This window comes from Pristis pectinata, chromosome 17 (genome assembly GCF_009764475.1).
Source record: "Pristis pectinata isolate sPriPec2 chromosome 17, sPriPec2.1.pri, whole genome shotgun sequence".
Lineage (NCBI taxonomy): Eukaryota > Metazoa > Chordata > Chondrichthyes > Rhinopristiformes > Pristidae > Pristis > Pristis pectinata.
Genome location: NC_067421.1, coordinates 32,739,721 through 32,755,873, shown reverse-complemented (window position 1 = coordinate 32,755,873; position 16,153 = coordinate 32,739,721). Strand labels below are relative to the sequence as shown.

General features: G+C 37.5%; 1 protein-coding gene across 1 annotated transcript in view; it reads left to right on the top strand.

The window, feature by feature from the left end:
* Positions 1-16,153, top strand: part of morc2 (MORC family CW-type zinc finger 2) — a 63,111-nt gene that overhangs the window by 10,787 nt on the left and 36,171 nt on the right. Inside the window, exons 2-5 of the mRNA XM_052031930.1 lie at positions 7,060-7,113; positions 10,155-10,189; positions 12,424-12,492; positions 14,553-14,643. Coding sequence (XP_051887890.1) covers positions 7,060-7,113; positions 10,155-10,189; positions 12,424-12,492; positions 14,553-14,643 — 249 coding nt within the window. The remainder of the gene's footprint in view (positions 1-7,059; positions 7,114-10,154; positions 10,190-12,423; positions 12,493-14,552; positions 14,644-16,153) is intronic.

Here is a 16,153-nt window from a genome sequence, read left to right as displayed (position 1 = left end):
ATAAGATGGACTCTTGACCTTACAACTTACCTCATTATGACCTTGCACCTTACTGTCTACCTGCACTGCACTTTCTCTGTGGCTGTGACACTGTACTCTGCATCCTGTATTTTACCTTGTACTATGTCAATGCACTGTGTAATGAATTGATGTGTATGAACGGTATGCAAGACAAGTTTTTCACTGTACCTCAGTACAAGTGACAATAATAAACCAATTCCAATTCTTTAACCTCTCATTTGAGACCCCGTACAAAAGTAAAATAATTGTTCAAGGTCAAACTAAAGGCAGTAATGTAAACCCACTGCAACTTTACAGACAATATGTACTTGAATAAAACCTTGTGGAGCAAAGTGGCTACACTGCACTGTGTGTATTATATATTTTTTATTTAAATTCATAAATATCAGACATAAAATTATAAAACATCTATGGGTATGGATGTCACTGGCAAAGCCAGCATTAATTACCCTCGGAAAAAGTAGTGGTGAGCTGCTGTCTTGAGCTTTTGTGGCAAGATGCAATATTCCACTATTTAGATCCAGAATTGATGAAAGACCATAAATATATTCCTAGAGTCATAGAGCAGTACACCACAGAAACAGGCCCTTCAGCCCATCTAGTCCATGCTGGCCTGGTTTTCTGCCTAGTCCCATCTACCTGCATCTGGGCCATAGCCCTCTATACCTCTCTCATTCATGTACCTATCCAGACTTCTTTTAAATGTTACAATTGAACCTGCATCCACCACTTTGCTAGCAGCTTGTTCCACACTCACACCACCCTCTGAGTGAAGTAGCTCCCCCTCAGATTCCCCTTATATTTCACCTTTCACCCTAAACCTATGACCACTAGTTCTAGTCTCACCCAACCTCAGGGGAAGAAGCCTGCATGCATTCACCCTATCTATATCCCTCATAATTTTGTATACCTCTATAAGATCTCCCCTCATTTTCCTGCGCTCCAGGGAATAAAGTCCTAACCTATTCACACTATCCCTGTAACTCAGGTCCTCAAGTCCCAGCAACATTCTTATAAATTTTCTCTGTACTCTTTCAAGCTTATTGATATCTTTTCTGTAGGTAGGTAACCAGAACTGCACACAATATTCTAAATCTGGCCTCACCAACGTCTTGTACAACTTCAACGTAACATCCCAACTCCTGGACTCATCGCCCTGATTTATGAAGGCAAATGTGCCAAAAGCTCTCTTTACAACCCTATCTACCTGCAATGCCACTTTCAAGGAATTATGGACCTGTATTCCCAGGTCCCTTTGTTCTACCACGCACCTCAGAGCCCTACCATTCACTGTGTAAATCTTACCCTAGTTCGTCCTCCCAAAGTGCATCACCTCACACTTGTCTGCATTAAGTTCCTTCTGCCATTTTGCAGCCCATTTTCCCAGCTGGTCCAGATCACTTCGCAAGCTTTGATAGCCTTCCTCATTGTCCACTATGCCCCAATTTTGATGTCATCTGCAAATTTGCTGATCCAGTTTACCATATTATCATCTAAATCATTAATATAGATGATAAACCACAACAGACCCAGCACCGATCCCTGTGGCACACCATTAGTCCACAGCTCCAGTCAGAGAGACAACACCTACTACGCTCTCTGGCTACTCCTGCTAAGCTAATGTCGAATCTAATTGACTACTTCATACCGAATGCCAAGTGATTCTATTATAGGATGAAATTTTTCTTGAAGGGGTTCTTGCAGGTGATGTTCCAAGCACATGGTTCATTTTTTCTAGATGGTAAAGTTCATACATTTGGGAGTTGACATCGAACAAGCCATAATCATTTGTTGCAGTGCACCTTGTATGTGGTACACATTGCTGGTTATGGAGGAGTGAACATTTAGGATGGTGAATCTGATGCCAATCAAGAAAACTGTTATGCTTGTGTGAGAGTTACTTATCTGGGCAAGTATTCCTTCACACACTTGACCTGTGCATTTTATGTGGAGTTGGGGGGGGGAATGGTGGGGGTGTTGGTTGGGGGAGCCTTGGTGAGTCAAGAGGCAAACCTCTTGCTACAGGATACTGAGCTATCTGACCATCTGGTCCATTTAAGTAAGAGAGAACCCTTGATGTTTGTGGTGGGAGACTAAAGTCCATTGAATGTCATGAGGAGGTGGATAGTCTGTTGGAAGTCATAATTGCCTGATACTATCCACATGGACTCATTTCATTATCTGAGAATTTAGAATGCAAATAGTACAAACATCCCCATTTCTGTTTATCAGTTTTTATTTTAAGAGATTCCTTAATATGCTTGGCCTTCTAGTTTAAATGGAATCACATTTGATTGTGGGGTTATACCAACAGTGTTAGTTGTTGACAGATGTGAAGGTCGTATGCAGCTAATGAAAAATTCCGAATGTTAACTTTTGTTGACTTCCCTTCTTTGACAACTGCTGCTGATATTGATCAGTTTAGGTTAGCAAACAGGATACTGGCATGCAGGGATATACACCACAGAAACAGGCCATTTGACCAACCGGTTTGTGCATCTTCCATCTTTCCTCATCCAAATTCACCATCAAAACCTACTTTCACAGTAGTGTAGCGGTTAGCATAACGCTATTACAGCACCAGTGACCCAGGTTCAATTCCAGCCACTGTCTGCAAGGAGTTTGTACGTCCTCCCCGTGTCTGTGTGGGTTTCCTCCGGGTGCTCCGGTTTCCTCCCACATCCAAAGACGTACGGGTTAGGAAGTCGTGGGCGTGCTATGTTGGCAACACTTGCAGGCTGCCCCAGAACACTACGCAAAAGATGTATTTTGATGTACATGTGTGTTTCGATGAACATGAGACTAATAAAGATATCTTGTATATCTTTTTATGCTTATTCATTTTTCTCTTAAATAAGTCTATACTATGCACTTTAACCACTTCCTTTGGTAATGAGTTCCACATTCTTATTATTCTGAATTCCCAGTTGAATTTTTTTGGTGACTATCCTATCGTGATTGCCTTCGATTATGCTCTTCCCTGCAAATGAGAACATTGTCACTATATTCACCCTGTCATCTCCCTTCATAATTTCAAATATCTTTGAGTAATGCCTGCCGAGGGCTCACCTCTAAAGAAGGGAGACTCGATCTGTTCATCTTTTCCTGATATGTAGACCCCTGCATTCTGATGTCACCCATGTAAATCTTCTTTGCATTTTCCTGAGTGACTCCATATAATTTTGCAGTATGGTGACAAGAACTGTATGTAATCTGCTATATATTCAGGATGGGTGGCAGAGAGCATTTTTATTTTCTGGAGTACTGTTGTCTTCTTGTGTTCCAACTTTCTTGTAACAACACCAATAACCATTTCACATCCATTGTAATGCTGTCCCAAATGTTGGGCAGTTTTCTGAAGTACAGTACACCTTCAGCTATCCGACATCCAATGAGGGGGCATGTCGCATGAGAATTTGCTCATTATTACACATTATGCATTAGTATTCTATGCATAAACCTTTAAGTAAATTGCTGAACCATGTGTCATCCAACCATGGATCAGACTCGATGGGCCAAATGGCCTGCTTCTGCTCCTTTGTCTTGTGATCTCTTTATCCTTTAAATAACAATGTTTTATATAGGAATTCTATATTTAAAGGCTAAACAGTCTTAATGTACAATACAGAAATATAAATGACTGTACTCACCATCTACAAAGAGGGCGTTGCTGCTAATCAGATGAGAGCTACAATGCCCGTAGGAAACATAAGCAAAAAAAAGTCTGTTCACACTTATTTGCATAACAGTGGAAATAAAATTCACTGTTTGATCTTATTTACATGATAAAATTCATTGACTTTTATGCATAGCTTAGTCTGGGCTGGGCTACTACTTAAACTAAAATTGATTATAAATGTCAAAAGGACAGTGCCATTTATCATGGTGTTCTGGATACTCTAATAGTATTTCATAATGTTTCACAGAACTTTCGAAGACTTGCTTTTCTTTAAAAAAAAGGTTTTTGCTAGTTGCATGAGAATTTTGGGTGAATAAGTAACAGATAAACAAGAGTTTATAGTGGACCTGTTGAGGTAGAAGGTTCACTTACCCAGCAACTAAAGTTCCAACTGCTAGTAGTTAGTGGGCAATGGCACCAGAGCTTTAACTTGGTACGCTATGTTAAGGTGTATGAGAGATCATGTTAATTTCATGTGATTTATCTTCTACATCCAACACATTTTTACTATGTCTAAATTTCTGCTCTTATTTACAGTGACATCACTTTGATTCATTGGGCAATGTCTGCACATTAAAAATGTCTTGTATGTCAAAGGAACAAGATGGTGTTTGGGGTTGGAGGGGAAAATTATAGTGAAGATATAGTGGGATACAGTGTGGTGGGAGGTGGAGGGGGGGGCTATATTTGGAAGAGTACCAAGGGAACATGAAATTCCCTTCGGTTTTTATATCTCAACTGGATACTTAAAGACGGAAGCTGAATAATAACAGACTAAATAGTATGGGTATTACATCTTTATCTGTCTGCTCAGACTTTTTCCCACTCTAGCTATTATACTCAAAGTTGGATAATAGAGTCAAAGAGAGCCATACAGCATAGAAACAGGCTCTTCAGCCCACCACACCGTGCTGTCCATTATTCCTATCCATACTAATCTCACTTGCCTGCATTAATTTCGTATCCCTCTATGCCTTGCTCAGCCACTTGGGAATTTCCTGCACTACTCAGTTGCTTTTGTGAAGACAATGTAGCCTGTCTTTATTTTTGTAACAGTTTTATATTTCAAAATTATTGCATCTGATTAAACCACCAATTTTATTTTGGATGCTTTGATATTTTGAGATAACATTTAATTTTTAGGGAAAAAGTCAGATGTATGATTTACATGGTTCCATTATTCCCATAGAATAGATCCATTGTTTTACTTATACACTAACCCTTTAGCGTTCATGGGAGAAAGTATAGTCAGAGCAATGCAGATCACGGGGCATTTGGTGATTTGGGAATCTGATTTCATTGAAGTAGAACAATTTAATAGTGAAACTGCAGACAGGCTTTGAGTAGGAATCCCAGGGGTTTGTCAGCAGTTAACATCAGTGTTGCCACAGGCTTTTCAGTATAAAAAGGACAGAAACAAATGTTGTGCAGCAGCGCATTTGGTATCTTGCAGAAGAAAAATAACCTGAAGGGTTCAGACATTGAAGTATTACAGACATTCAAGTATTGCAGGCAACTCGCTGTCTACTTAAGTGCTGATGGGACCAGTGATACCACCAGGATTTAAGACACTAATGATCTACATATTAATATGTTTGCATTATGCCCACTTCTATTCTAGAAGAAAGCACAGGTGTAATGCTAAAATGATCTGTTGCTGGATTAACCACTATTTTGATAGAGTGAGAATATTTCACAACATAACCTGAGATTAAACCATGCTATTTTAAGTAAAATGAGACCCACCTCAACATTTATAGCAAAAAAATCTTTATTTCAATGCACCTAGCATTCATCAGATCATGGATGAACTAGTGGCACAAATAAAAAGAATAGGAATGATCTAATAAACGTTACAGAGACCTAGCTGTAGTGACCAAGGTTGGGAATTAAATATTCAGGCATACTTCATTTTTAGAAGAGACAAGCAAAATGAAACAGAGGAACAGTAGTCCTAATAATAAAGAATGGGATAAAAGTAGTAGAGAGGAAAGATTATAACTTATGAAACGAAGTAGAATTGGTTTGGGCAAAGAAACGGCAGCTGTTCTGGTGGGAATTGTCTGTAGGCCCCAAATAGTAAGTATAGGGCATGGAGCAATAACATAAGGCATGGTGTAAATCAGGAAATAAAAGGTACACATAACAAGGATAATACAATAACCATGGGATCTTCAGTCTACACATAGACTGGGAAAACTGGTAACCATATGGAAGACACATTCATTGAGTGTATTAGAGGTGATTTTCTAGATCAGGATACCGAGGAGCCAAAGAGGGAACATGCTACTTTAGACCTAATATTGTGCAATATGATCTGGTAGTTAAAGGAATCTTTGGGGAAGAGTGATCATAATATGTTGAATTTTAGAGAAAGGTTGAAAATGATCTTGTTCATCCTGAAATCAGGATCTAAGCATAACAACTGCAATGCTATGAGTCATAAGTTGACTCTGGTAGGGAAAATGTTAAAAGCTATGATAATAAGTGAGCAGTGGTTAACATTTAAAGAATTTGAGCAAAATTTACAACAAATACACATCCATTTTAGGCACAAAAACCCAAAAGAAAAGCATGTGAAGGATTCATTAGCCATAATTGTTATGCAGTGACAGATTTGGTTTAGGTTTACCAAAGACTACCCTGGATATATCTGATCGTTATAGCTGTCAAAATTGTGAGATAATCTACAGGTAGTTATTTTTTAATAGAGAGTTAAGAATCCATTAGCTTATTGCAGGCAATGGCAATTACTTTGTTTCATTATGGTAATAACCATTGATTTTCCAGCAGTTATTTGTAATAAGTAAGTAACTGAGAATTTACAGAAGTTGGGGGGGAAAAAAGCAAATAAAGTTGCCTATTGAATAACATTTACCAGTAACATTTATAGTTTTTGTAGTGAATTAAAATTATCGCACAAATGTCTGTCAGGGTGAGAATAAAATGGGGCTAGTGTAGGACTAATGTAAATGGGTTCTTGGCACAGATTCGGTGGGCTGATGGATCTGTTTCTATGCTATATGATTCTATAACCTTAATCCCCACTTGTGGGACCCTGCATCAAATACATAAAAAAAATCACTGCACTTTTGAAGTAACGTGTTAAGGTGCAATACATTTTTACCCTGTATTATGTAATTTAGACACTTCCTGGAAAAACTGAACCTGTAATCTTTACTGGGATCAGTTCAAATGGATGTGATATGCAGAAGCTTCACTGATTTGTTCTTTTACTTCACAGAGATTACCAAATAACGCTCAGCAGGTTTTTGATTTTTTTCTCGCACATCTGTATTTTGAAATTCTGATGGCAGAAAGTAGAGATGAATATATTTGTTTTGTTTTGAACGTTTCAGAACCACTCATGAGTTTCTTTTTGGAGCTTTGGCTGAGTTGGTGGACAATGCCAGGTAGGAGCACGATCTTTATAGCTACTATCCTCTCATTTTATGTTTGTATCCCATCATAGCTGCTTTCATTTTGTTCATGTATTTATCCAGTTGAATAATGTATGTGAATCTTCCTTTTCTCCTCCCTTGTGTTTGCAAATATTGAATTCTTCCAATCCACCCTACTTGGCTCATGTGGAAAGTACACAAAGAATCCCCACCTCTTGGTGAATAGTTTTGATGCTCCAGCACAGTGCTTTAGAGATGCTGTTGGATGTGCCATATTGTCGATGAAACCACATAGCATTTATCTGCTCCAGTGATAAGATAGATACTAAAAGTTTCTATGGTGCTGTTTCAAGATGAACGAGAAGCTTAATAATCCTGATTCTTCATCTGAGCTGTTTGTGGAACTTTGAAAGAACTGAATGGCTACTGCACTAGCCTGCACGCCACTTGCTACACTTGAAAACAAATGGTTATATTGCTATACTTCCGAAAATTTCAATGTGGTGAGATTTGTTAAAGTGCACAGCATGTTGAGTAGTTTAAATTGCTGCCTCAGTCAGGATGCAGGAGATTCCAGCAGTGATGACATGATGCAAAACTTCCCCACACTATCCCCCAACCCCCAATTATTTTCAGTCTTGACTATTTCAATTCTGTGTCAAAATATGAATTGGCAAAAATTACAGGTTTGAAACGAATGTACTTTTTTGTTCACCTTTGGGTAATCCACTGTATCCTATAACTTTCCTGGCAGAGAAGATCATTTGGAAATATGTTAATAACTATATTTATTTTGTAGTAGTTCAGAAATGCACAAGACCATTCTGTGGTCTATTCTTTGTGTAACAAAGGAACTTAATATCTTCTATAGAATCTGCATTGATTGAGGATGTGACGTTTTGAAAATTTGCATGCCAATATTTTGTTTTGTACCATTTTATAAACCTGTCAAAGCTCCAGGTTACTGTTACAGTATTCCATAGTTTAAGGCAAGACTAGGCAGCTTTCTCTAGCTTTTTGTAGTTGTTTCCAGACAAGATGTTGGTGTAGCCAGGCAGTTCTCTCTGATGTTGGAATATATTCACATATGGTGTTTGAGGCTTAAAAAATGCCAAGCATTCAACATCCAAAAGAGGAAGTGAGACCAACATTTGTGTGGAAAATGTTCTTAATTTCATTTGGAATCCCCTCACTTGTGCTTATATTTTCTTTCTTAACCTTGCTCTCTTTTCAGACTTCAGGTTTTGCTCTTGCAATTATTTTCTATTCTAGAATCGGGTATGTTGCAGAAAGATAAGCTTTTTTTCCAAGAACTGAAAAACCTAACACTTTGAAACTTATTTTCTTTAACTCAGTCTGAATGATTGGTAAAGTGTTTTGTTTGTAAATAATGTATAAATTTTCAATTATGTTTTTCAAATTCAGTTTCTCGTTGTGTTCTGTTGAATCTCCCTACATTGATCTTGATATTTTCCCCAGTAATAACAATTAGTAGGTTAATTTATGAGAATACTATAATGAGCAATTAAATCTTTAGATGCTTGACTTATAGAAACACAGCTAAAACATACAGCTGGTTCAATTGATCAGAGTGAAACTAAATGGTTCCTTTAGGTCCAAGATCTAACGTCTGACATGGTGTTATAGGAGAGTTAAATTCAGCTCCTGAATACTTGGGTTGTTGACCAGATTTCCTGTGTAGGTGTTGCACTGGGTGTTAATGTGATACCAAGCACATTTGAAAAAGCCTATTTACATCTCTTTTACAAGCTCATGTTGGGGTTGCATGAGGATAACTTGTTACTGTTGGATCCTTTTTCTAGCAGAAGTCATACCTTCACTAGAGAACAGATACTGTGTGTAATACATACAGGGATTAAATTGAAAATAATAGTTTGTACTTAAAGTTGTTAGCCTTTAAAGTTGAGTTTAGAAAGTTTTCAATCTTATCAGGCTCACAATTGGTGACGACAACCATGTACCCTTAGATCTTTGAATTGAATACATAATTGGGATGAAAATATATTGCTGTTCCCTTTTACAGCCTTCCTGTTAGGTAAGACTGTAAAAGGCTGTATGGTGTTGGGTAAGACTGTAAAAGGCTGTATGGTGTTGGGTAAGACTGATATTGGCCTCGGTTTCAAAGAGGCTGCATTGAAGACTGGTGGGAAGGTTTCATTTTGTACCATATGTAAACTATTTCTAATCTATGGATACTTGAAGTTACCACTGGATGTAAAGGATGAAAAAAGTTTAATTTTTGATGCCAGAATCGCTTAATTCAAGAGTAAAATATTGGTCAGTAATTAGTTGAATACCAGCCGCATTATAGGAAGGATGTGGAGGCGTTGGAGAGGGTGCAGAGGAGATTTACCAGGATGCTGCCTGGATTAGAGCGTATGGAATATGAGCACAGGCTTAAGGTGCTAGGGCTTTATTCACTGGAAAGGAGGAGGATGAGAGGAGACATGATAGAGGTATATAAAATATTGAGAGGAATAGATAGACAGCCAGCACCTCCTTCCCAGGCCACCAATGCACAGGACAAGGGGGCATGGCTTTAAGGTTATGGGTGGGAGGTTCAGGGGAGATGTCAGAGGGAGGTTTTTCACCCAGAGAGTGGTTGGTGCATGGAATGCACTGCCTGGGGTGGTGGTGGAGGCAGATACATTCGACAGGTTCAAGAGTTTGTTGGATAGGCACATGGAGGAATGTGAAATAGATGGATATGCAGGAGGAAAGGGTTAGATAGTGTGAGGGTGGTTTGATGGACGGCACAACATGGTGGGCCGAAGGGCCTGTTTTGTGCTGTATGGTTCTATGGATACTGAACATAATGTCAACTCTGTTATGTTTGAGACCTTTAGTTATTTTAACTCCAACATCTGATTTGCCTTTTAATAGAGATTAAATTCTTAACTCTACGCTAGTCAAATCACAATAAAATTCAATATTTAAAGGCTTTCTGAAATATTTTAACCTTTTATGGTTTGGGTGCAAATGCCCTCAATCTTTCACCTCTCAAATTTCAATCACTTTATTAAATTTTGCAGAGATGCAGCTGCTACAAGAGTGGACATCTATACAGGTAAGTTGAGGTTTAACGACTTCTGTTTTAAAATCTACATGTTTTAAAAAAAAATCCCGATTAACTAAAGAATGATCCACTCACCACAGAATATTGATGGAAGTTTGCACCCAGTCTGTCCCTGAAGTGGCCTGTACAGATGCCCATCAAGCTGGGGAATTAAACTGGCATGAATATGACAGGAAAGAAAAATTGGTTAGCTATTGATCCTAGGCTGCTATCCAACCCTAGAACAGGTGGATGAATCTGGCAGAAGCCTGGGAGCAGGTCTCCTGCCTATGCAGTCAGGCAGTAAATTTCATGTGGATTCTGCCTTGAGAAACAGATTGATGATGGCTCTCAAAAGCACACCACATATGCATTGTTGCTTGTTTTATCATTATTTGGAACATGGTTGTATGTGTTCTGCATTAATTGTTTTGTACTGTGATGTTCCCAATTATGCCTTGTGTATGGGATAAGTAGTAATAACATTTAATAAGTAGAAATGCAAGTTTATGCATTGTCCAAAGTTTGTCACTTGCTAAGTCTGGTAGCATAATTCATATGACCACTGATGATGGTGCAGCGACACAGCTAGTAGACCAACTTCCTCTCAGCGCTAGGGTTTATTCTGACCATGGGTGCTGTATTGAGCTTGCATGTTCTCCCTGAAAGTGCATGGGTTTCCACTGCATATTCCGGTTTCCACTGCATATTCCAGTTTCCTCCCACATCCCAAAGACATGCAGGTTGGTAAGTTAATTGGCTGCTGTAAATTGCACCAATTGTTGAAAATATGGGGGTAATAAAATAAAAGGAGATTAATGTAGGATTAGTAAATATATAGATGGTTGGTGGTTGGCACAGATTCATTGGACCGAAGGTCCTGTTTCTGTGCTGTGTCTGTTTATGACTCTCTGGCAGTCTTATTTTGGGAGGGGAAAGGGTGAGAACTTGACTTTTTTTAAAAGTCTTCTAAGTAAATTTCTTGCGCACAGTCTTGTTCCAGGTAGCTATTAGAATCCTTTTGTTATTTTTCACTTCTGAAAATAGTTTGTTAGTGCACATCTATAATCCTGCAAAATCCACAATTGGGTACCTACTATGATTGTGAATATTGAAGACTGTTTGACTATGAAGAGCATCTTGCCGTTGTCCACTCTGTATTGCATGAATATTCCAGCAGGGTTTATTGAAAAGTAGATCAGTAGCTTTTTTGCTGGATTTTATTTCTTTTATTATTCAACCTTTTTTTTGTTCTTCCTACATGAGCACGACTGAACTCTGTCACTTCATCGTTATTACTGCTCTGTTAAGGTCCTTGCATTTTATTGATCCCAGACTTTAACTGGCAGCTTTCAAATTTAACTCAACAAGAAAATGACAATGTAAACTGGAAAATGTTATTTTTCACATTAATTTTTAACAATATATGCAGAAAATGGGAATGTTTAAGACACTACAAATTAATTTTGAGAAGCTCAGTAAAAACTGTGGCGTTCTTAACAAACTAGATGCAGTAAGAATTTACATGGGCTTAATGGCCGTTCCACTAAGGTGCTAGAAGAAAAAAGTTTATTTTTATTTGTGCTTACGGTATGAATGCAGATAACTTGATGCTTCCTTTAAACTAATTAATTGCTTAAAACTCTCAGAAACATGTTCCATGGAATCTAGTAAGACAGTTGTAGATCTGGAGAGCTTGTGCAAACAAATTCAGGGATCCCAGAGGAAAAAAAACATGTAAACACAGTAAAAATATAAAATAAATTTGGCAAAGGAAACAAATGGCAAAAAAAATCAAAGAAAAGTACCAAATGTATTTGCTATATGCTAGACAATTTAACTTTGCATAAATAAATGGGATCCAGGTCATATAAAAGACTGTAGTGTCCTTATGCTGCCAGGAACTCTGAACACCTTTTTTCAAAGGCAACTTTCTTTGTGCTAATGATAAATTGGAACAAGATCTGTCTCCTGCAGTTTCTAGAGGCTGAAGGCTCATTTATATTAACTGCCCATAACTTGTCAATTATTGCACTAAATTGACAGTGCCACTTAGAAATAGTTCCTGGTGTGGAACTTGCAAATGTCACACTGATGGTGTGTAAAGGGAGCTTTATTTGGCTCTATCCATGCTGCATCTGACATCTAATCGCTTCATATTGACACCCTAAACAAAGCTGATGAATTTCTTTGTATATGCTTTATTTCTTCTGTGCTGCTGACTAAAATTCCTTGCTTGTTTCTAGTAAGGAATGTGGATTTACGAGGAGCATTCATGTTATGTTTTCTTGACGATGGAACTGGGATGGATTGCAGTAAGTAAACATGGTATTTCAAGATGGGCACAGATGCATTGCAGAAGCATATTATGGATTAGTGAATTTACTTCCAAAATAAATAGCCATATATATGATTGCTATAATGTACTTTACCAGGGTGATGACAATTCTGTTCAGGCATGTACTGGATTTCAAAAGTGCAGTTAAAGTGAAGGAAGCTGCAGGCTGTTTGGAAAAGAAAAATTCATGGCTGTTCAAAAGCAAGCTATCAAATGCGATTTTAATTTTATGGAAATACTATGACTTGTGAAAATGGCAAATATTAATCAGTCCAAATTCTATCAGGCATTACTCGTAGACATCAAGTTGAAACCAGATGATGAATTATTAACCACATGAAGTCATAGGAGTTTGAGATTTCTTTTGCTGCTGCAGTTTCTATTTTCATTTATTAGTACTACAGCAACTAATCTGTTGCCTACTAAATCAGATTCTTTACATTAGTTAATCAAAGTTTGGATTTTTCCATAATTTTCTTACCCCAACAAAGCTAAAAATTCATTATGCTACCTTGATGGACTTGCATTTGGAAGCTTTTGTTTTGGCTTTATGCTATGTCATGTCCTACTATAGAAACTTGACCTAAAATATCCTGGTTGATGCTCAAGTGCCCCACTATCTGAAAAGTATCTTTCAGTAAGGCATTAAACAGAGCCCTCATGTTTTGTTAGGTTGAAACAAAACAATCCGTGGCACTATTTTGATGAGCAGTATGGGAATTGTGCTCGGTGTTTTGGCCAATTCTTCAGTCATCATTACAAAAAAATTATCTGATTATCATAGATTACATGATATGATGTCACAGAAAGAACAGACTTCTATTTAATATTGCCGGTGAATTTTTTTTAAGTATAGTCACCAGGCAGTTGGTAGAATTGATCATTTTTATTGTGATTTCAGTCATTGAATTCTGTGGGCAGAAATTCAGCAAATGTCACTTTGAGCTTCTAATGTGAAACAAGGTTTGCATTTGTGCAGTGTTTTTCATGAACCTTAAGACTTTGCAAAGTGCTTTAAAACTAAATGAAGTATTTTTAAAGTGAAATTATTGTGTTTTATAGGAAATGTGCCAGCCATTGGTGCATAGCAAGCTTCCAAAAATAGCAATATGATAATGATGGGATTATCTTATTTTAATAATATTGATTAGTGGGTAAAAATTGGGTAGACCTCCAGGAATAAATCTCTTTTCAAGCTATTATTGTGGGTTCTTTTATTTCATTTGAGAGGCAGACAATTAACATCTGTAGAGTTGGAAAGTGACTACAATGTGCTACATTTTCCAACTAACAATTTATCACAATTCATGCTTAAATGTAAAATCTGAAGTTTGCTAAAATGCACATAGTGGAGAGTAAAAATTAAGGTTTTCTTCCTCAGAAACTGCTTATGGAATTTGCTCAACCATGAAAACAAAAAAAATTTCTGGAGATTGAGGGACCCTTGAATTGCTTCATTGATTGTGGTGGACAAATAATGGAGTGTAGTAAATCAATTCAGTCTGTCCTTGATTTTCATTTTGTGAATTTTGATTTAATGAATGTTCCTTGCTGCTTCTAGCTTTAGTTTGCTGGGTTTTTGAGCTGCACCAGAGCAAAATTTTAATTGTCCTCTTGCTCAAAGTTATCTCCAAACCAGTGATGTTTGACATTACACCTGACTGTCTCTGCCTCTAAGGAGTAAGGCCTCCTGATTGATCTTACTTCCCACTGGTGACTTGGGTGTGGCCTAGTGATTTTGTAATGGCATGGCAAATATCGGTGAATGATGGGAAAATGCATATGCAAACATCCCGCTCTGTGAGACTGTATTGGAGTTATTTGGATTTGGTTATAAAAGCATATGTTGATTTTAACAGGTAGTGCTTGCATCCTACTCAAATGTGTATTCCTTACCCTTGCAACTTGTTGCCTTCTCTCAGTTTTAAATCTGGTGGTACTGCTTTATGCATGATTTATTATACAGCATGAAGGAAGTTTATGCCATGTTTTATTACTACAAAGGACTTTAAGTTAACTCAACTTCCTCCCCAACAGATGAGGCTGCCAGTGTGATCCAGTTTGGAAAATCTGCCAAAAGAACCCCAGAATCCACGCAGATTGGACAGTATGGAAATGGACTCAAGTCGTATGTTTTTCCATTTTCAGTCAGATTTGTCGTGTTTTTAAAGGAACTTTATCCTCAGCAAAACATTGTTGAGATTTTCTAGTGGCAATATATGATTATTACTACCTCCTAAAGAAGTAATCTTACAGGATTTTCCCCTATTTTTGGCTTTGCAATAATTTAGAAATATTTAAACAATGGGAGAGTTAAATGTTTTAACTTAAGATTTCCCTAAAACTGATAATTCCTGCTGATGTTGGTTAAGCAATTGATTTACAAACTTTGAGAAATTCTGCATTTGTAAACCTCGAATTAGTGCAACAAATCTCCCACTGTACAGATAGAAGTCAAAATCATGTTACTGTATAGTAAATGGCCATCTATGAAGTTACATATTGAGAAGAGTGTTTGCAACCTTGGTTTAAACAAAGGATTTTGATGGTGGTGAGGGTGTGGTGAGAGAAAAATTAGAACAGCTCATTCTGAAGAACAAGGATCAGAGTAGCTGAGGACCTTATCATTAGTGGCTGTGTAAAGGTAATATGATCCAAAGACAGCCAAATAAATGAATGATGTGGATAGGGCTTATAAACCTGGATGAGGCTGCAGCAAGATGAGACGAGGCCAAGGAAGGATTTGAGGCTAGCCTTGCCATGGATGATCTGACAGCATTCCATTCCCATGAATTCTGCACTAAAGATGAATAAAAACATTATAGAAATATTGTCATCTTTAAATAAGAATCCACTATGACAAAGCTACATGGAAATTTCTTGATTGTCTCTAGAGTTCTCAGTTTAACACCATTATGGGAGTGCCTTCAACTCTAGAACCACAGAAGTTTCTTACAACAGTTAGGTTAGGATGATAAATGTGGTCATGTGACTATGTTCTTGTATCTAATGACTATACAGTACATGTGACTAATAAAGATATCTTATGTTCTCATATCTAATGAATATAAATGGTACAGATGACTTGCGTTATGCTCAAAATGGAATTGCTTGTGGGTGGCAGATGAGACATCAGTGAGAAAATCTAGAGTTGGTGAAAGCTGGTAGGCCCAGAGACCAGTAATATTACAGAGATATTGGAGGTGATTATGTAGAAGAGCTATGCTTTTTAAACTGTTTATATAAACAAAATAGTAGATGCAAGGGAGTATGTTATAAGGGGATTTTTTTGCGCATCTTTCATTTATACCAACAGAGGAACTTCTGTTGGGTGTCATTGAAATATGTGACTGTGTCCACGATGGAGAAACTTTATTTGAGTAGCAACTCAGTTGAAGTACGCGAAAAGTCAGAATATAGGTTGATACTGTGGCTTCCATGTAACAAGACTCTTTGGCAGGGCCATGGAAAAGTAAGCCGTTGGAAATCCATTGTTAGAATTTGCCCCAGGCTTGCATATAGATAAACCACAGACTAGTCATTGTGTGAACAGTTCATAAGGTATATAGATAGCCAGTATTGTAATAGTCATTAATTTTAACATAAATTAGCTAGCAATAACTATGCAGAGGATAATT